Source organism: Leiobunum rupestre, chromosome 6, assembly GCF_980474605.1.
Source record: "Leiobunum rupestre chromosome 6, qqLeiRupe1.1.hap1, whole genome shotgun sequence".
Lineage (NCBI taxonomy): Eukaryota > Metazoa > Arthropoda > Arachnida > Opiliones > Sclerosomatidae > Leiobunum > Leiobunum rupestre.
The window spans coordinates 13,976,196-13,999,471 of NC_143389.1; the positions used below are offsets into that span (position 1 = coordinate 13,976,196).

The window sequence follows — 23,276 nt, forward strand, 5'->3', positions numbered from 1 at the left end:
TTTTAACTTACAAAAATTTATTGCTCTCATTTTCTCTGAAGGAAATGATTGCTTATTTTGAGAGGCGTGCTTAGACGCATTTCCTTAAATTGACATTAACTTAATGATGATTTTTAGGGGTGCCTATTAATAAAAGTTATATCATTATTGACTTTTTCATGCGAATTTAAAATTATGTTTTTTTTGCCCATTAAATGAGGCATAGAATGAGTCTTTTTATAAGGCCTAGACTAATTAGAATAAAATCTAAAACCATAACCAAAAAAAAACCTGTCCGAAATCTCATTCCACCACACTTTTATTCATTTGAAAGGTTTGCCAATATCATTGTATACAGAATCCTAAATTTGGAAATTTAGTAGTACAACAACAAAAAAAGCAATTATATAATTGAAATTTTCATTGTTGCGTCTGCTTATTTAACAAAAATAAATAAAATAAAATATACATAAATTTTTTGTGGTCGTTCGCCAATCATAAATTTTACGTTTTTGAGACCCCTCTGAAGAAAGATTAACCGTTGCTAGAACCCCCACAACCTTGATTATGCAGGGCCGTGTGATTAAATTTATGGGCCCTATAGCTATGGTTTTCGAACGGGTTTCATTTCTGAGTATAGGTATGAATTATGGTAGTAATACTTTAATATAATTTTACTCTGTTACTCTTTGATATATAATAATAATTAAATTATTTTAGCGTTTTAATCAATAAAATTACTTTATTTTCAATCTAAATTTTGTTTCAATAAAATGGTCAATTATACGGTCATTTTTCTCGAATAAAGGGTGTGTGAATTTATTATAAATATTGGCCGCATTAAAATAGCATAACAATTTCAAATAGTTACCTAGATACGGCCAGCTTTTATCAAGCTAAAAATCGAAGTTGGACGTACATTTATAGCGGCCGGAACAGCCAACTTCGATTACGCGTGAAATCGAGGTTGGCCGTACCCAGGTAGCGGCCTGGTTCTTTTTGTTTTAGGGCTACACCACTGCAGAACTGAAAATAGATATGAGCCCTAGGCATTTGTCTATTTTGCTGGAACCAAAATTATTAAAAAAATACTCAACTCTTCTTCTAAATTACAGTCAGATTTAAGAATATTTATTTATGAATCATACAAATATAAATGAGAAAGCAAGTAGTAATTAATAAGCCTTCCTAAAAAAATTATACATTAAGTTCCGGTGGCCTCCCCTTCCCCTGTAACATTGAGTTATTCTTGTACAAACGCACAACATTTTAAAATTCGGAGTAACTTTCACTTGCTTGGCCAATTTGCCATTTAAGAAGGAATTTTGTTTCTCAAAAATAGTAGCCATCAAAGTCGTTTAAATATTAACATATTTACCTTTTGATGAAAGGACATGATATACGATCTAAAAGTGACAACGCCTGTAATAGCCAAAAGGCACCAAAACATGAACTGAACTCCAGAACGTCGAGTAGCATAATTTTTTCCCATGACAATCAAGATGAGATTTAAAACCTTTAAATAATTTAAAATTATTTTTCAATAGCAGAAGCTGACCATTGTATTTCTTCAAACACGATTACACACTGTAGTTACGTAACAAAATGGGAATCAAAATCAGCATGTTTATTTTCAACAGTGGCGTCGCTAGGGTGTTTAGGCGGTGCTTGAGCCACCTGTAAAATTTCTGAAACGCCACCTAAAATTCAGAATTTTTCCAATTCACTTGACGAAAAGTTTCCTTAAAACTTGGCATTAAAATTTTGTTATCCTAGTCGACCACTATGTTCCAACTTTCCAAATCTTTTTAGGAGCCCCCTTTTCCCCCATATCACTCAATGGAACGCCCCTGACCAGGGCTTTTGGCTTAAGCGCCACCAGTTTTAAAATCCTGGCGACGCCACTGATTTTCAACAGATACATCTACTCTTTGTAGTTCAGTTTTTGAATTAGTATAGTGCATTACAATTGTGACTCAAATATTTAGACGAAATCGCAGAATTTGTAAATTAACTGTGAGCGGTAAGAATTTTAGTTCATTCCTAGCCAGGAAATGATGTTAACAATTGATTCTAGCGATATTTCCATCCACTACCGTTCGAGTGAAAAATAAATTTTAACCTTTGCATTGGCTACAGAGTTTATCTGAACCAGATGTGGATAATGGGATGAAGTATCAATATAGTGAGAAATCGCGTGCTATCAGAGTTTTGCCCTATTTCACTTGTTGAGCCCTCGTAGAGTTACAATGATTTACGATCTTAGTGTTCAGGCGCGGTAAAGCGGTTTGCGTCGTCTGCTGTAATATATGGGTTATATTTCACGAAGTCGTAAAAGTGTAATTATTTTAATGGTTAGTTAATTATTATGGTATGGATTTACGTAAGGTGATAGAATTGAAAGAACAATGTATTAAAAATTATCAATTTAAAGATAATTTATGCTTTACAATTAAAATTGCATAAATAATTTTGGGATAATTCTTCCACTAACCAAAGGGAAAACCTTGGCATTGAGGCATTATTAGAAGGCCGTGTAGTATATTTTTCATTATTTATGATAAAATATCTAATAACCAGGGAAATGTCTTTTTGGGAGTAATACCTTAAGACAAAGTTAAGATATCAAATGTTGAAAAAAATACCAAAACCTTAATTGACTGGTACAACCGCATAGGTGGTGATTTCCCATGTTTCACTTTAATAAAATTTTGACAATGTGACTGACCCAATCGAATGCCTTCAAGTTATTCAAACTAATGGGGAAATTTCTTATAGTGTAAACCGGATTATTCTTAAAACATATGGGAAGAAGGACAGCTTACACCAAACAAGCTGCGGAAATCCAAAATTTTGTTTTGGTATACGATGAATTATCGCATGAGCCAACTAGAAAAAAATCCGTTAGAGTTTTGGGAATCCATTTGAAAGACCGCAGAGGACTGTTTTAACGAAAACCAGAATTCCAATCCTACTTAAAGGCCTTAAATTTTCCAATCACAAAGGTGTAAACGCTTAATGGGATTAAAGTCTATGACAGAAACCTGCCAATTGTAAGTTCATTTGTATACAAAGGGTGATACATTTTTTTTAAATGCTAGATTACGCTATCGAGACTTCTTAATACTTGAAAACGTGTGCTATAATGTATCCCAAACCACTTAGAAATGTTTTATCGTGAATGGCAAAGAAAAATGCTGCATTCTACAACATTGAATGGTTACACCTGCCTTCGTGACAAGTTTTTTGTAGTGTCAAATATAAAATGTGGTAAAGGAGAAGAATAAGTAACTACACCCAAAATCGTCCATAAAAACAATGGCAAAATAAATATGTCCGGCCATAAGAAAAGTCAAGATCTGATAAGGCACCCAGATGGACCCGGGTAACAAGATTTCAGCATATACTATAAAATTTGTTTTGGATTTTATGTAAAATGTTTGCATAGTAACCCATGAAGTCAGATGCTTAAATTCATTCACAGCGAAAAAAATAACAAAGACACAAGCCCAATTGGTCCTAGGTTATTTAACATTTGATTTTCGCTTAAGCTTCAGAAATTCTGATCCTGGGCTTAAAAAGTTAATATTTTTTGACGGATCGAATATTTCCACATTTTTGTCCCCTGCTTTAACAAAAGAGATAGGTAATTGCAGCTAGATATCTAAAAAAAGTCAATTAAAATTCTTTGATAAGATGAAATTTCTACTATAAACATGCTGTCCTTAGCCTCCGCTACGACCCTCAATATACGACGGAACAATATTATGAGAAAACGTAGTGCTTTTACCCAAAGGTGGCGTCATTTCGAAGAAAAGGGGAATCTTTAAAACATTTAGCTAAAATAAATTAAAAATCGCTTCTAAAATTAACATTATTCCTCCAATTTTAATCCGAAAACTCTAAAAGAAACTGAGAAGATAGTTCCTGCCTTAAATAACATTGTCTCGTCCTAAAACCCAACATAGAAGAACGATTATAAGATTATTTGAATTGTTAACTCACAAAGGTGACGAATTTCACTAGTGCTGCCAGAAATTCATCGGATAAGAACACTTGTCCGCTGTTCAGATTTTGAATTATGTTAAATAATGATATTAAAACGAGCCCCGTTGTTAATACCTAGAAATGTAAGCAAATTATTAATGACTTCCAAAACGCAAACATAACTTATTTATATTAAATAGAATAACTTAAACAGTACAAATACAAATAATAATTTAATGTTTTATCCGCTACGCCAGGCAATAATGTGCTAAAATGGTAGTTACCCAGCGTTTCTCTAGCTGTTAGTACAGTCGCCCACAAAAGTAACGTTCTTTTTCTCTTTCAAATTATCGGCGGCGCGCCGCATTCCTTCTAAAGCATTTTTAATTTTTATTTCTCTGATAATTTTTTATCCAGATTCTAACCTATTTTCGTATCTAATTTTAGTAATTTAAGTTATTTTGTATAAAATGGTGCGATTTCAAAAATAAAAATGTTATTTTGACTAGTCCGGTCAAACATCAGATTTTATATTATTGACCATTAAAAGCGAGAAAACAACGACTGTCTTATGAATATTTTACATCGAGGTTGTAGACTTGATTTGAAAGATAAAAATAACGTTACTTTTGTGAGCGACTGTTGTAAAGCCCGCATTTGCATCTGCAAATGTAGTCTTTGTCCCTAAGAGTCTTTCCCTTTACTTCAGAGAGTTATCTCGTTGTTTTGGCCAACGCTGCTGCGGAAGGTTGGGATGACTCATCCTCGCTCGCGTCGTCCACCTTCGGAATTCTCCGAAAGTGGCGACCTCTGACCTGAAGGGTTAAGAGCGGGGTAAAGTTACCGGTGACGCTTACTATTGCACCACAGTGAGTCCGCAAGATTTCTTGGCGGGCTTTCTTCTCAGGCCAATTAGGTTGGAGGCCGGTAGCGTCATGCGAGGGGCCCGCTATATAAGGGACGTCGGGACAATTGATTATCTCTCTTGGTTACGCACTCCGACCAAACCAGTCAAATCTTTTATATTCTCTCTTCTAGAGAAAGTTTAGTTGCCATGCTTTGTTATAGTTGGTAAATATATATATATATATATATATGTATTATTAATAAAGGGAATTTTACAGTTTGACCCTCATACATGGTTTAGACATAAGCCGACAATTTCCAGGCTTCAGAAATGGTGCCCAACGTGGGGCCTGAGTTGTCGAATGTACGAGAGTTTAGGTTACTTTAATAATTAAGTGTAATTTTTGGGTATGGGTTAGTTAAATTTTTAGTGTAAGTGTATTTTTATTTTAGTGTATGGGGGGTACCTTTGTTTCCCAGTGGGGTTTCCTGAGGGGTTTTTGGTTAGGGGGCTTTAGGGATTTTAGAGTTGCGGTTTAGTTCTTAAACATTAAAACCAGGCCCGGAATGGTTTTGGGAAATTAAGGGGGTACTGGTGTTGGAAACCCAGCCAAGGAGGATATGGCGCAAGTCATGGCTCGTGCTTTGCGAGAGGCCTTGGTCGGTTATGCGACCAGCCGGGATGCGGGAGCACTTGCTGCCCAAACCCCGAGGGTTAAGTTAAATGTAGAAGCGCCGATCTACATGGGTCCGGCTGACGACAAGTCTCTGTTAAAATTCCTGGAGGCTCTCGACCGGTATCAGGCGGTTACGGGGTACAGTGAAGGGGATATCCTCTTGCAGGTACTACCGTCGTGCATGCGGGGACCCGCTGCACTTTGGTGGTCGTTCCAAGGAGTGTTTCCCTTCTTGAACGTTTTTCGTCAGGCATTTCGCCACGAATATTTACCCACCGATTATGCCAGTCGTATCCAAATTGAAATGGATACCCGATCTCAAGGTGCGGATGAACCCCTGACGCAGTATATTCACTGCATAGCTGAATACTATCGCCGGATTGCGGGAAACGCCTACGAGGCTGATAGGGTAGCTCGAGTGTTACGGCAATGTCTCCCGACATACCGTCATCACTTAAGGGGAAAGGCATTCGCCACCCTGAAAGAATGGTCGCAGGAGGCCAAGATTATTCAATCTGACCTTCTCACGCAAGCCATTTACCGCTCACCACTTTAAAATCCCTAGAGCCCACTCTGGCTTACGGGGGAACTTTAGGACAGGTTTGGCGAGCGCCCCCTGTTACTGGTGACGCGGTGAGTTTAGCAGCCACCGGAGTGCCGGCTACTTCTAGTCAGGTATCTCTGGGTGTTATGGGAGTAGGCCTAGCTGCTCTGGATCCCTATTGGCATTATACGATTCAGAGGCAGTCTGCTAATTGGTCGAGCGAGGCAGTCGCCCCTCAACCAATGCAGCAGAATCCTGTAGAAAGTTTTAGGCTGGTGCGCCAGAATTATATTTGTTATGGTTATCGGAAACCCGGACATATCAAACGCCAATGTTACGAGCAGGGAAACTGGCGAGGGAGGCCTTCCAATTAAATGGATGTACATCCAAGAAAGGGAGTGAGCCTCGGCAAAATTCTGACGTTTGGAAAGCCGGTAACGAGGGAGAGCTTTCGAATACTCAGAATTGCACTCCCTTGATCAACCGGTGTGCTGACGGAACATTTGCTGGGAAAAATTCCCCATTGTTACGGTTCCAAGCTTTGGAACAATCTTTTCTAGGCTTGTTAGACTCTGGTTCCTCCGTCTCACTCTTGGGTGATAATTTTATCCCCATTTTTGAGAAAAAAGTTAGGAAAATGAGCGAAAATAGCACTACAGTTAGATTAAGCCGTTGCACGTGTCGTGTCGCGGGCAGTATCAGGCTTTCCATCAAGTGGGCCGGAGGCATTCGCCACCCGCTCTTTCTTGTAGTTCAAGGTCTGACCCCCCTGTTATCTTGGGTATAGATTTTATTGGGGCGAAAAAAAATAGACCTAAGAATGAGCGAGGGAGGCGAAAGGGTTAATTATTGTAAGGTAGATAATGAGAGTCCAGGCGCCGTGGGAACCAGCAAAGCGTTGGCGACGTTGGTTTCAAAGTCTAAGTGCACGGATGGGGAGAGGGAACTTTCGTTAAAAACCATCTCGGATTTCCGAGAAGTGTTAACGAAACGGCCCGGCGAAACTTCTATAATTGAACACGAGATTGAAACGGGTGATGCCAAGCCTATTTTCGTTCACCCCCATCCAGCTAATAAAAGAAAGCGAGAGGAGATTGACAAGGCGTTTGATGAGTTGTTGGATCTAGATTTGATAGAACCCAGTGTCTCACCTTGGGCTGCGCCTATTGTACTAGCGAGCAAGCCGGATGGTACCAATCGGCTTTGCATTAACTTTAAGGGAATAAACAGGTTAACGCAGTCTGACTGTTACCCCATTGCTTCAATCCCAAATATTTTGGCGTATTTGGGAAACGCGAAGTATTTCACCACGTTTGACCTTTCGAAAGGCTTTTATCAAGTCAACGTTAGGAAGTGTGACAGGCCGAAGACCGCCTTCGTCTGTCATCGGGGGCTTTTTCAATTAAAAAATGCCTTTCAGAATGCAAAACGCACCGAGCACGTTCATGCGTCTGGTGGATGCGATTTCGTCGTATTTTCCGAATCGTTTGAGGAGCATTTGATTCACATTCAAAGGGTCCTAGAGCATATAACCGAAGCGGGATTAACAATTAACCCAGACAAGGTGCAACTTTGCGTTGACGAGGTGTCGCTTCTGGGCTATAAGGTCGGACCGGGGTACTGCAAGCCAAATACGGATAAATTTAGGGCTATAGAGGATTTCCCTCAGCCCAAGAATGTAACGGAGTTGCAGAGATTCCTCGGAATGATCGGGTATTATTGGCAGTTCATCCCGAATATGGCGGGAACTGCCAGGCCGTTGTATGACTTGCTGAAAAACGATGCAAAAAGGCATTGTTAGGATACCCATACCAATGCTATGCGGGAACTAAGTAGGCAGGTTAAAAACACGGTGGAAATGGCGCTCCCGGATTTAAAAGGGAGTTTTCTAATTAAACGTGTTGCGAGTTTAAAGGGCTTAGGCGCTGTGTTAGAACAGAAAGGCGGGTAAGGGATGACCCTTATAGCCTTTGTAAGCCAGGGACTCGTATCGTCGGAGCGCAACTACTCGACGACGGAATTGGAATGTCTTGCTGTGGTATACGACGTCAAGAAATTCCGAATGTACGTCGAGGGTACAGACTTTGTGATCGAGAAAGATCAAAAAGCGTTGAAGTGGTTACGACACCTTAAGGAGCCGGTGGGCAGACTTGCCCGCTGGGCCTTGGAGCAACAGCCGTATAATTACGATTTGCGAAACCGCCCAGGGAAATTGAACGTTGTAGTGGATGCTTTATGCAGGGCCGCTCTCGATTCTGAGAATGGTCAGGGAGAAGCGGTGGTGTCGTTGGCGGTTAATAATAATAATAATAATCAGCTATGCTAATACCCAAGGCACCACCCTAGGCATAAGTCATCGAGCGACTTTTAAAGCCTTTAATTCAGGTGGCCGGGTTACAATGCGTAGGAGGGTGGTGGTAAGCCCTGCAAGCCACGCGAGCCAACAGCTCCCTACACTAACTATTACCGTTAACCTCAACAAGTTTTTATGGAAGGGGAAACCGAAGATCTCGGGGAAAAACCCCTTAAACCAGTGGGGAGAGAACTTGCAAACTCAACGCAGAAGGAGTTGTTCCGAGTTTTCACCCAGTGCCACAAGTTGGGATCGAACCTGGCTCCTCTTGCTGCGAGGCGAAAGTGCTAACCACTCCGCCACCCCACTCTTCTGACTCCGCGGAATAGAAAACTCTTCCAAGGAGTGGTGGCTGCCTTTCGACATGAAATCCATCATAAATTCGCAAGTTACTGATCTACGGTTAGCGAGGATTATCGCTGAGTTAGAGCGGGCTAGAGGCTCTGGAAGTCCGAATACGGCATTGGAAGCCGCCACAGTACTAGATCAGTACATAATGGACAAAGATGGCCTTTTGTTTAGGTACTTCGCTCTTTGGGATGAGGAGGATGAAGACGGGCTTGAAAATCCTTGGAAAGTGGTGGTACCTAATAGACTTAGAATACCATGCATTAAGTATTTTCATGACGATGCGCTTGACGGCCACCAGGGGGTTTACAAGACGTTTAAACGTTTGAAAATCAGAGTCACGTGGTCGGGGATGAAGCGGGACGTTATCACGTATGTGAGAGGTTGCTGGATGTGCCAGAAAAGTAAGCCATCCCAGCAGTTAACCCCCGGGTTACTTTCCAGCGTCCCCAGTGAAAGGCCTTTTGAATTGGTAACCGCTGATTTAATGGGTCCCTACACTCGAACTGCCAAGGGAAATCAGTACCTACTCGTCATAGTAGATCATTTTACAAAGTGGGCAGAACTCTTCCCGCTTAGGAAAATGACAACTGAGAAAATATGGGAGAAAATGTATGAAGTTTTCTGTCGATATGGATTCCCACGACAGGTGCTAACTAATAATGCATCCGTATTTTCTAGTAAAAATTTCACAAGGGCCTGTTCGGATTTCGGCATACAACCTAAGACAACGGCCCCTGATCAGGCTCAGGCAAATCTGACTGAGCGGATGAATAGAGCTATAAAGCTAATGATAATTTCTTATGTCGAACGACATAAGGACTGGGACGCCCGTCTCCCAGAATTAGGCTTTGATATGCGTTCAGGCGAAAGCAAAGCGACAGGGTATTCGCCTGCCGCTTTGAACTTAGGCCAAGAGCTTCGCGCACCCGTGGATTGGGAGTTGATACCAGGAAATACTTAATCGAAGCGCAGGCACGTACGCCGAGAAACTGAAAATTAGGCTGCATGATGCAATCGACCATGCACGCTTGAATTTACAGGATTCGAAGCTCACGCAAAAACTGCACTACGTCAAGCATCATCGAGCTGTTTTCTACAAACGTGGAGACCACATATTGCGCAAAACTCATATTCTTTCCGTCGCTAGTCGTGGTATCACGGCTTGGTTAGGAGATAAGTTTGAGGGGCCGTTTGTAGTGCAGCTAAGGACGACTCCTTTGTTATATCGGCTGGGGGACCCGAAATCCGGTGATTTCATCGGAGTAACGCACGTGTCCCAGCTGAAGACTTTCACCCTGCCGTGGCAAAGAAGATGACCCTCCGTGTGACGAAACGGTAGGGGGCGGAAACGCCGGATGAGAAGAAGGAAAGCCTCTCTCGTCCCAAGAGGAAGAGACGGCGTAGAAGGGGTGAGAGTGCGGTAGACGCCCCTAAGCAACACTACAATCTCCGTTTAAAGGCAAAAGCCTAGTAACACTTTTTGGGTGGGGTCTAACGTATTGCGGAGATACCTTGAATTGTACGTTATTTTGGCTGAAGATTATTTCGCATTCGCGCCATCTTTTAGCAATTATAACCACTATCGGGGAGGTCGACCCGATCTCGCTGGAAGGGGTGGGGAGCTGCCGCCTCCACCAGAGGCCTTGCGACTCGAGGACGTCAGAATGGGCAGACAGCTCAGGAACGCCAGGGCATACGAGAGGAGGGCAACCAGCCCAATCCACAAGGCAGACGGCTTTAGGAGGACCCTTAAGGCATACCGCCCGAGGATCAAGGGGGCAGGCCACCCACTCCGCAACAGTATCACCGGTGTCCTTTGAGGCGAGGCGTACGCCCCCTCAACGGATCTGGACACTTTGTTATTGGGGGATAACGACGTCGACCACTTTCTCGACGCTATGGACCACCTTTACCTCACACCCGACGCCTAATTGTTGGGTGGGGTGTGTAAAGCCCGCATTTGCATCCGCAAATGTAGTCTTTGTCCCTAAGAGTATTTCCCTTTACTTCAGAGAGTTATCTCGTTGTTTTTGGCCAACGCTGCTGCGGAAGGTTGGGATGACTCATCCTCGCTCGCGTCGTCCACCTTCGGAATTCTCCGAAAGTGGCGACCTCTGACCCGAAGGGTTAAAAGCGGGGTAAAGTTACCGGTGACGCTTACTATTGCACCACAGTGAGTCTGCAAAATTTCTTGGCGGGCTTTCTTCTCTAGCCATTAGGTTGGAGACTGGTAGCGTCATCCGAGGGGCCCGCTATATAAGGGACGACGGACTCCAACCTAACCAGTCAAATCTTTTTATTCTCTCTTCTATAGAAAGTTTAGTTGCCATGCTTTGTTAGGTTGTATACTATTGGACCAAATCCCGTTCGATCGAATCCCATTGAACTGAAAGTTAATTTCGTTTATAGCCCAACATAGCGGGATTCGGTTGAACGGGAAATTTAAATGTGGTTCGTTTGCACTTCGAGTAGGTTAGTTCAGGTTGGGTTGGGTTGGGTTGGGTTAGGTTAGGTTAGGTTAGGTTAGGTTAGGTTAGGTTGGGTTAGGTTAGATATGGTAGGCAACTTTTTCACGTCGGGTCTTATCAAGGTTATTTTCAAAAATTAAACCCCGAAAATATCGAATTTCAAGGGAAAAAGGTCTAAAAATACACATCGGTACGAAATAATAAATATTTAAGACATAGTTTTGTCCAAATTAGATATACTATCGTCACGTACCCTACGATATATGAAAATGTATCACTAACGTTATATTGAATGAAAACCGCGCAAAACGCGGCTTTCGGTCGATTGGGATTCGGTTAAATGGTACATTCGGACGAATGGGATTTCGGTCCAATGGTCTACAATTCTTTGTTATAGTTGATATATATATATATATATATATATATATATATATATATATATATATATATATTATTAATAACGGGAATTTTACAGTTTGACTCTCGTACATGGTTTAGCCATAAGTCAACAATTTCCAGGCTTCACACTGTACAAGGATAACAAGTTCGCTAAGAGGTCGATCTTATTATTTCGTGCCCGTTTCCATTTAAGCAGGTAGCAGAAAATTATGAAATTTTAGTAAATATTTCTTCTGGCCATATACGACTTCGATAAGAAAGTGCCAAACTTATTAATTACTTCTGACCTTACACGACTTCGATAAGAAAGTTCAACTTTTATTTATTACTTCTGGCCATACACGGCTTCGCAGGGCCGTGCTTAAGGGGGGGGGGGGGCGAGCCCAGGGCCGCTAAAATTGGACAATGGGGATGTATTTACCGGAGGGCCGCTACACTCAGTTTCGCCCATGCATTTCGCCCGGGGCCGCGAGACCTCTAAGCACGTACGTCCCTGCGGGTTCGATAAAAAAGTGCCTCCATTATTTATTCTGGCCAAACACGGCTTCGATAAGTAAGTGTCGCCCTTTACGCCATGTCTATTTGCCCCGATAACTTGTATTTATGGTTGTCTTGGCCGTAGAAATCGATTCTGAAATTTTCACGAAGATTGGTTGGATGGTTGCTGAGATACGGTGTAGTCACATTTTTGAAAATAAGCTTGACACCTACCATTAACCTTTTTATCTCAGCTTCTACTCAACCCAAAAATTCGATAGAGGGCTCATTTTAAAAGAACTGAAAAGCGCAATTTAAATAATTGCTTCAATTCATACTATATATTAGAGAAAATACAACAAATTAAGTTTTAAATAAATGACATTGGACGCTGAAAATAGCTCATTTTAATTTTCAAAATTTAATTTTTCTCCTTTCCCTATACACGATTTAGTTCCAGTTAAAAAACTGCGAGGGTAATATTTTTTTGTTTTCGAGAAAAAAATTATTTCCTATAACCCTAGTTAAATTTTTTTTTTATTTAATTCGTCAAATGCACGAGTATGACAATTTCTTTTTAAATAAAATATCAGAGTTAATTTCATGTGACAATAATATTTATACTAAGAAACATCACAATTTTCTTGAAAATAAATAAACTAAAAGAACATCCCATATTTATGATAATTTTTTAAATAAAAAAACATCACAGTTATTTAATTAAAATAATTTTCAAACCAAAAAAACCTCACGGCCATCGTGAACAACACCCTTTATAAACCACATTACCGCTGACGTTCGTTTATGCCTTACGCAGAGTACGAAAGTTACCAAAAATATCCCGAGGAATGGGTTATTAATAGATGAGTTCCTATTGGATTTGAGATACGAGACGCAAACTTAGAATACAGATAAAGAATCTGAAGTCCGACGCTATGCTAAACCCTTTTAACACGCGCCGAGGGCTAGGGAGCGTATGCGAATTTTCTTCGTATTACCTATTGGATTTGAGATACAGGGCTTAAGCTTTGAATATAGACAAGGAAGCTTACGTTTGACACTATGTTTAACCATAGTCTGTCCTGGAATGACCCAAATACCCTGCATCTATTTACCACCGAAAATCGGGAGTAAATAGCGCCACCGTGTGGTCAATGCTATTTGCAACCGAAAGTCGGGGGTAAATAGTCTCGATCGCGCGGCCACGGCTATCTGCCACCGAAAGTCGGGGCTCAGGAATTTCGGTACCATTTAGCAAGCGCCGAGCGATCGAGACTATTTGGCACCGAAAATCGGGGGTGTCTGATTTTCGGTTGCAAATAGTCTAACCGCGCGACCAAATTTATTTTGGAATAATTGGTTTGACGATGGGAATTATCCGTTTTCTTGTGTAGTCAAGATGGGGTAATCTATAAAGATTTAGTTGTACATTGAAAATGAAAAAATTTAAAAAATAAAACATTTATTGTTATCCTTAAGAAAGGGTTTGATTCTGACCAATTGATGAGCAAAAATTTAACATATCAAATGTTGACTAAAATTCGATAAACTATGGCTACTATTTTAAATTTTCATTACGGTTTCGTCAATCGATTCTTTTTACCTCTCCGAGGGGACAAAGTTATACAATCACCGTATCTGTCTGTCAGGCCTGCGAACGCGTTCGCATTTTCGGGGCAAAGGGTAATCATTGCGTACGCAGTTTCTCGAAATTTTTGCATTCGCAGTTCCTCGAAGGGTTGGCAAAACCACCATGTGACGGTCAGCGTTAACGGATTGATTTGCGGTTGGGTGCGGTTTGGTTGGTCTTTTTTCGTCAACGCTCACCGGAAATTTCGTTATTGTTATGTTGTAGGTCGTGAATGTTGAGTTTGTGTTATGATTGTTGTGGATGTTGAGTCTGTATGGGCGTTTTCTCTCCAACTTCTTCTTAATGACTTTGGGACGGACCGAGTGCTGAGTGTAATGCTACCTCTCAACTTCCAATGGCAGGGTTTCCACCAGTTGTACACGGTATTCGTCTTAGTATCAATTTGCGATCGCATCGGGTGTGATTTCAACCCGAGACCTCCTGCTTGACCGGCGGACGTTCTACCACAGAACCACCGACACTTGTTACGCTTCATTGAAAATTAGACCTTCAGCTTTATCGGAAGCTTATTTAATAGAGTACGAAATTTTGGTTTAATTGAAATAGAATTGAAATTGAAATTATTGCATCGAAGAAATTCTAATTTAGCGTTTCTTTATTGATTAAAAACAAATGCGCCACCCAGGTTTCGAACCCAGGCCATTCGGCTTGGCAGTCGAGCGCTCAACCACAGAACCACTGATAGCTGCTAAGGTTCACTGAAATTAAGACACTCATCGTAAGCATAATAGGTAATAAAGTATTCTTTTATGAATTAATTTATGAAGGCCTAATCGGGTTTTTTTAAGAATGAAATTTTAAAGGTTAAATCTTGTTTTAGCGTAGTCAGCCGAGATAAGAGGGTTAAAGGGTAGACCCGGTGGGTGATCCATTTGTTAGTTTTTTGTTATTTATTTATGGGTATTATTAATGACCTATATACATGTATAGTTGTGTTAATTCAAAGGCGATAATTTAACTTTTATTGCTTTAAGAGCTGGCGGTTAGTCAAGTGGCTCTCTGAGCTTTGTTGATGGTAAGGTTTTTGCTTCTTCTAAATATATTTGGTGTGGATATTTGGATATCTACGATTTCTAATGCAGTCAATGATTTCCTGGGTGTGCGAGTCATTACATGATATTGGAAATTGGACGGCATTGGTGTTTTTCATGCGGTATGTGTCACAACGTCAACTGGAAGTCTACGAGTGATGAAATAAAATGAGCGTTAAAGATGCGGCAAGTATTTCGTAAGCGAGAAAAATACAAATACCATCTGTAGATATTTCTTTCATTAAAATTTGCTTAGTATTATATTCAACTGATAAACATGTACTGAAAAAAGGGTTAAATTCAATTGTGCATTGTTATAGTAAGTCTAACTCGCTGTTGTAACTACTTAATTTATAATATTCTGAATAAATTAAACTCGATTGTTTCGTCTCAATTATTTAAATTAAAATTAAAATTTTACACCGGGCAGGGTTTGAACCGAGAATACGTTTTTCGTAAATAACTCTGAATTGCGGAGATATCTTTGGGGGTCGTGTCGAGAAATTAATACCACTAGGGACTATTCTTCCGAGGATATGTATATTTTGGCTTGCCAACTTGTTAAAACTAATTTGCGTACGGTTATTTATCTTGATATGTAGGGGTTGTTCATATAGAACGAAATATTAATTTGGGAAACTTTTTGTAAAAAGCATATAGCAATAAATTTCTACATAAACCTGAAAAATAAAAGGTTTAAAGTAAAGAAAAACTCTTCTTTGAGAAATAGACGAAAATTCAAATGGTTCACATGGAAATTGAATTTGTTGGAAGACGATCAATAAGGAGTCGTACTTTCCTTTACTGAAAATCAACAAAGATAAATGACATGACACTACAGATGGATTGGGGAATAAGCTTTAGTTGAAATTTTGTTCAATTAACAAAAACATTGGTATGCGGATAGGAAAGATCAGCTAATTTACTATTAAAATAACATTTAAGACGTATTTATTGGTACACATTTGCATCAATTAATGGAAGTGTAAAATACGCTATACTGAGCCCAATTCGGGACTCCCTCTATCGCCGTGGCCTTTCGGTTGATGAATACTTAAAATTTTATATCATTGAAAAATTATTACAATTTAGAAATTGGTTCAAATTAACAAAACTGCCCAGTTTGAACCGGGAGTGGTCATGAAAGTTGAAAATGGTCAGTTATGTTTGTGAGTTGCCCAGATAGTAGAAAATGGTTAGTTTGGTTTGAAATTAGTCAACATGGTCATAAATGGTCAGTTTGTGATGGGAGTGCACAGTGTTCCAGAGAACCCAAATTTTGAAATAAATTCCACGAAAGATGATGTTGAAATATTTTTACCTATTCTTGTTCAGTACAATATACGATTTATTAAAATATAATTTAAAAGCACTGCGCCCCCTGGCGGCGAAACTAGTTTCCATCAAGGAATATCGAAAAATCGTCAACATAAATGGATATGACACCATTAAATTAGTCAAAATTGTAAATTTCAGCTGCTTAGGTATATTCAAACTCTCTGCTCTGACGAAATAAGAGTGAAAAGGTCGATTTAGGCATGTTTTCCTTTAGAGAGGACCCCTACTTTAATATCCATATAAGCCGACGCTACGAGCAGCCAGATTTTAAAAAATATATATGTAATAAACTGAAAAAATTATTGTATTATGAAAGCGTATTTCTGTAATTTAACATTAAAATACAAGCCCGACTTCCGGTGGCAAATAGCACGGAACGCGCGGCGAAGACTTTTTACCACCGAAACAAAAAAACTTCAGATTTAAGGTGGAAAATAGCCGTCGTCATTGGTGAGACTATTTGCCACCGAAAGTCGGGGCTTGGTTTGTGTCGGTGGGAAATAGCTTTGGTCGCGTGGTTAGACAATTTGGCACCAAAAATCTGACACCCCCGAATTTTGGTGCAAATTAGTCTCGATCACTCGGCGCTTGCTGAATGCCACCGGAATTCCTGAGCCCCGAATTTCGGTGGCATTCAGCAAGCGCCGAGCGATCGAGACTAATTTGCACCAGACTTTCGGTGGCTAGTAGCATTTTACCCCCAATTTTCATTGGACGAGCCTTAACGATGAACATTTTAAAAGGGAGACGAAAATTTCCGACGGCAGCAGGCGCTAAAGCTCTCTCTTCTCTCTCGTTCCATGCCATCTAATTCAAGTTAACCGATACTGCTCTGCGTGATTTGAACCTGTAAGTGCCACTTTGTTACCACTACAAGATAACTGTTTCCCATTTTCTTTTTCTCCACACCTTTTTATTCAGAGAGGTTACCGCGTTGGCCTCTCTAAGATTTCAAACAGAAAATTCACATTCCTCGAGTCTTTACGAGTATTACCAGCTTACCTCATTATAAGCATTTTATCTTTCTCCGTTTTGAACGCAGACCCTTTTTTACAGGTTAACGGATACTGCTCTTCGGGATTTGGAGCAGTAAGCGCGCCTTTGCGACCACTACGAGGTGACTGATTTCCAGTTTTCTCCACCCCTTCCCTTTAATAGAGTTTACCCGTAGACCTCTCTTCAATGTTTAACGGTTCTCTCCCGCCTTTACGGGCACTACTAGCTAACCATCTACTTGTACCACTATTGCGTAAGCGCAATATTCCTTGCCCCCCCCCCCCAACATATAGAGGGACACGAAATAAAAACGGGATATTTTTGTAAGGATTTTAAGGCGGAAATGGTCAAAATCGACTAAAATTAACAAACAATTAGTGGCTCTCTAACGTCAAAATTACAAATGGTTAATTTGGGGTCGGTTCTCTGTTATTTGACGTAGCATTAACCATCAAAACCCTAACGGTTTAAAAGTTACAATCCGAAAGCCGACGGCTTCTAAACAGTGATTTTTCCCCTTGGCGATTGTGTGTAAAAGTCGGCTTCATTAGGGGCAAAATTATGATGAAGAATTATTTCAATACGTAATTTTCTAACTGCATCTGCATGCGTTATGATGACAATTGAACTTTAAGGTGCTTATGTACTAAGCCTATCTAATTTTGGTATTATTTTATTAAATTAGTTTTTGAAATAATAACGAGCTGTTGAGCTCATATAACTTATTTTTAATAAACAATTATAAACGCTTAGCTTTATCCAATATATACATACTAATACAAACCCTCACACACGGCTCAAGTTACGTTTTTAAAGTTAATAATAAAGTGGCAAAGCAAAGTCTCACAGATCCTATTGATATGAGGAAATAAAAAACAAAGAGGTTTATACTTTCAATCAGCAGATGTGTGAGTGCACTAGAATATAAATCAGAAGAAAAATTTAAACGGCATTTCACATTTCAATGAACCCCAAAAGAAATTTAACAGTTGCTGGTTAGTTTTTTCCGGCCTTATGTGTAATAAAATAATGTTTGAGATCTCACCGCTTTTGCGATGGTGAGTTTGGACCACGGAATGTGACATTTATTGCATTTCTTGAACGAGTGAATCTCCGAGAAGAAAAACAACCAGAGGAATCCACAGGGAATCCACACGAGCACCGTATTCTGAAAACACGGAGTGAAATCCGGGTTGGATGTGTACCATGTTAGGTTGGAGTCCTATATCAGAACGAAAGACACCATTCTTCAAATTAAATGATTTGGATAGTTCTATTATATTTAACATTTAAAAATGTAATGGCACAGACACTTATTGAAAAGATTTAATAAAATGTGAATATTTTTTTATTTAACAATCTAAAGAACGGGACCAAAAAGCCTGACAAATTCGTTTATCCTTCTTGTCTCTAGTTGTGTTTCAAAGTTAGTCCCACAACCTTATAGTTTTGGTTTCAAGAACATACCAATGGTTGAAAAAATTTCCCTAGTGTTTTTAAAATTGCAACTTTATCTGCGCTAATAAGAATGACTTACGATAAAAAAGTGTCATGAGCATAAAGCCTTTAAGTAAAATCTATCGACTTCTAGCTCAACACTAGCTCGCTCCTTATTCTCAAAAGACTATTAGTGCGAGGTCTCAGGATCTTGGAGACCAGAGAAAGTGACCTTCCTATTTATTAATATGGAACCCGCCGAATCAGCCTGTTTATACGCAAAATAGAAAAGCAATCGAATCAAGTAAAATAATAATATTTACATTGCTATTCTATTCAAGAATTTTTAGCATAAAAATGGGCCACAAAAACCAGTATTATGGCGCGGACATCCAAGGCTTTTGTCGACTTTCAGAGAGGGCACCGCAAACAAGGTTATTTGGGATATCTACCGAATCGATAAAAAATAGGTTGAATTTAATAAGTAAAGGTCCATCGGATAATAGTTCATAACGAGTTGACTTAAAAGGAAATACAGTAATCTGTGGCAAACAAAGATAAACTTAACTTTGCGGAATACTGGCAATAGCCAGAGTTTACTTTCACCGGAAAAATCAAACCCGGTTAGACCGAGAAGGATTTGATAAGAGCATTTGGATTGTGGATTACTTTAAATTGCACCTTTTACGATCTTCAACTTAAAGATTGTCTCTAACATATATAAATCGAAAATATTGGAAGTAACATTTAAAAATTTACTGGAAAAAAGTTAATAAGAAAAAAAAATGGGTTTTTACCGGGGACGCGCGCATCTTCGTTTTAGAGTGTTTTTCAAATTGAACATTTTATGTTGCACCGCATCTCCGCAACTATTAAATTACAAAATGGTTAATCGCGTGTAACTCAGGTGGTAATGGTAGTGAAGTTATGAATTTTTATGGTGATGCGTGTCATAGTACGTTATAAAAACTGATATGGAACCACATCGATATATTTGTTTTACTAGACGTTTTTTACGATTTAATGTTTTTTTCTCTACAGGGGAAAATGGTCAATCGCGTGTAGCTCTGGTGTTAAAGTTATGAATATTTATGGTGATGCGTGTCATAGTACTACTTAAAACCTATTATGGAACAACAATGAGATATTTTATAACCTAACTTTTGCTTAAATTTGTAGGTTTTATTTTAAATATTTGAATATGACGACTAACCAATAAATAGCAAAAACTTCAAATGCAACTGAAATTGTTTACGTTTATTAAATTCTTAATGCAGTATGATTTTTATAAAAACAAATTACAATTATTATATATTTATAATTATAAAACAGAAATATGGAAATATTGAAATATTTATTTTGCGTTAAGAGAAACTGCATTACTTGAACATATTCAACGAGTAGGACATAGCATGTGAAATGTTCTTAACTATCCCAATTTTCTTTCAGTGATGCCAGCTTGAGGGAAATTTTCCACAGCCAAGGAAATTTTGAACCTTAAAAACCGAAAAGGGAAAGGGAAATTCAAACAATTACCCAAATCAAAGGAAACTCGAGGAGAAAAATTATTTTAATCAAAGCTAACATCAAAAATGGCAACCCTTCATTAAATTTACTTATTATGAAAGAGTCAATTAGTACAATCATAAGATTTTTAATGGATTATCTTTAGCTGGCAATTTCTTATGGCAATTTGGAAAGTCGTCTGCTGAATAACTGGCCCACATAAACTAGTTCGAACGACTTTTCCCCGCTCCATCCCTTGTACAAACTGATTTTGGCAAAAAATTTCCTTGTTTTTATTCATTGATAGATGAAAATAAAAGTATTATTTTCCAGGACATTTTTTTCTTTTTTTTTTCGTTTCACAACGTCCCAAGTAATTGTTTTACACAAATATCATCAAAAAGAAGGAAAATAAAGTCCGGAAACGGAAATTCCATTTTCGAGAGCTGGCATCAAAATTCCTTCACACATGCACCTAACGGTACATTTGAGATTATCCTTTCCGCATTTGCAAATCAGAACAAAGCGGGGAAAACAAGTTGGCAAGTCAAAATATACCTCTCCTCGGAAGAGTTTCTAATTTTCAGTGAGGTGTACAATGTATCCGTGGTTCTATGGTAGAATGCTCACCTGACGTGCAGGAGGGCTCGGGTTCGAATCCCGCCCGGTACTAACGCGACTTAAAAAATATTTATAATACACCCAATGACAACAAAAAACGGGCCATTTTGGAAAAACCTTTTCCCTAATTCTAAGAAACTGCGTACGCAGAGATTACCCTTTGCCCCGAAAATGCGAACGCATTCGCAGGCCTGACAGACAGACAGACAGACCCACAGACAGACACGGTGGTTGTATAACCCCTCCTAGGGTACAAAGTCTCCTCGGATAGGTAAAAATTGATGTTGTTCCATTTCAGGTTTTAAGTAGTACTATGACACGTTTCACCATAAAACTATTCATAACTTAACCACCTTTACCACCCGAGCTACTCGCGATTTACCATTTTAAATTTGTAAAGTTGTGGAGATACGGTGCAACGTAGACAAAATGTTTTTAAAAAACACAAATAAACGAAGATGAGTTAGTCCTCGCAACAAGTGGGGTTTTGCTTATATACTTTTTTCCAGTACAATGTTCTGAAAACAAATTAGTCAAGAGCATAGTTAAATGTACGTTTTTTTCTAATTGTCAGGGCTGTATTCCAATAACGAAAAATTCGGATGTTTTGTAACCGTGCGCTGTCACTATAGATTGTTTTTCTTAAGTTCTTCGGTTTTCTCTTCCATAGAAATTGTTGAGGCGATAATTAATAGTAAGCGAAGAGAGCTGTTGGTTCACTTGGCATGAACAGCTGGTCACCACCCTCCTATGCAGTATTAATTGGCCACATCAAATAATGGCATAAAAAGTCGCTACATGACCGGCCCCTAAGATGTAGACTTTGGTATTAGCCTAGCTTATTGGTTTTTTATTTGAATTACAAAATTGGCATAATTATTGGAACATTATCTTCTAATGAATATTATCTGAGTCACATAATATAAATCGATCTGCTGGTGGAGAGTTGAAAATACCAAATCCAGAATTATAGCCAGTATCTACTAACCTAATCCCATTTCTGAACATCACATACGGATAACAATAATCGAGATAAATTAGCATTCCTGAGACTGATTTCCATGGACATTAATGGGTTAAACATTTTAACTTACCCAAAATTTATTTCCACAAAGTGTTTCCATAACTTCAATTTAAAACATTATATTGCAGCGCAAATATTTTCTAAGGAGTGGTTGAATTTACACAATCGAAAAGCATTATTCCTAATATTGTTGTATAAAATGTTTAACGGTATATCTCTCAAAGATAAATGTTTTCGCAACAGGCGAAAGTTGTTAACCGAGAAGTTAATATCATAAAATATTTGAGATAAATTATTGGTCTATGAAGGAAAAAACTCCGTTGATGTACTTTTACATGGCCGATAAAGGTCTGATAAGCTCGCACAGTTTTGAAGCCGAAAAGCATATAAAGTACGATCATTTTCCGTCAGTCGAATGCCGATAAATAAATTTGAAACCAAGAAAAGATAGATATAAGGGCTATTAAAAATTACCCAAAAACACTTAAATTGTAATGCAAGATAATTAAATGGGGTAACCTAGATTTTTTTAATCAGAATAGTGGGCTTAGTTTTTGAAGAAAGCCCTGCAGTGCAAATCGTCATTGCCAAGAACTAGAGGAATAAAACATTGTCCTTTCACTGTGTTAAACACAATTCTAAATACACTCAAAAAGCGAATAGTATTTCTGCAAACTATCTTCAATCGGTTTCTACAATCTTAAAAAACTGGGTCATGTTTTAAACCCATTCTGGGTTGTTATTAACCAATTTTAGATGACGTGTTCTTTCAACTTACAACTGAGTTACAAAATTCGTGCGAAAATTAATTATGACGTCACTATCGTAATGACGCTTCAGTATCTGTCAGTTAATTCAGTTGCACGTCACCATATTTTATGGGCAAAAGCGGTAGAGGTTCAAGTGAGTGATTTCGGATTTTATTCTTTATTATTTTTTCCAATTCTACGGTGAAGATAATTATTTTAACAAGTATATTGAACAGCATCTTCATAATAAATATTGAGGGTAAAAGAGAAATCTTACGCCGCTTCAGTACAGGGATATTTAAGCCTTTGCTTGCATGGTTTTTTCTTGTTGGCGAAAAGAACAAGTTCATCCAATGTTCTTTCCCCCTTAAGCCTATACAAGCATGCTTCAAAGTGTAAATGCCAATCTAATAAAATTTCTATTAAACCTGATAGACTTTGTCATAAAAAAAGTGTATTTTCATATTTATAAGATAACTTAGTAGAATTTTGGGGGGAAAAAGATCAGTAATGTGTGCTATTGAAAAAAATCAACTTTCGCATAACTGAATTAACAGACATTGGGTCAATTAAAAGTTAATACAAATTCTAAGTAATTTAACCAGTTGCACTTTTTAAGTTCAATCATTCAAATGCGTAATTTAAGGCATGACAAACAATAAACTTGATATAAACTTAGTTTCCTTTTGGGAGAAACTGTCTACTTTTTTTGGTCTTTTGAGAAACTTTTTTGTCTTGGGAGAAACGGTTTCCTATTTTCCTTTTGGGATAAACTTTCTAAATTTTTTCGTCTTGTGAGATATATTATATTATATATTATTATATAAGCGAAATTACCAAAA

The 23,276-nt window shown here is 38.7% G+C and overlaps 1 protein-coding gene across 1 annotated transcript; it reads right to left on the reverse strand.

Annotated features, from left to right (window-relative positions):
- Positions 1-302: 302 nt before the first annotated feature.
- Positions 303-21,871, reverse strand: LOC149939328 (multidrug resistance-associated protein 1-like). The gene is made up of 5 exons (XM_090179125.1): positions 21,756-21,871; positions 18,143-18,319; positions 3,985-4,101; positions 1,358-1,495; positions 303-341 (listed from the first exon to the last, which is right to left on the reverse strand). The coding sequence occupies exons 1-5, from the start codon at positions 21,783-21,785 to the stop codon at positions 303-305; spliced, it is 501 nt and encodes a 166-aa protein (XP_090035251.1). The 5' UTR covers positions 21,786-21,871.
- Between the last annotated feature and the right edge of the window lie 1,405 nt (positions 21,872-23,276).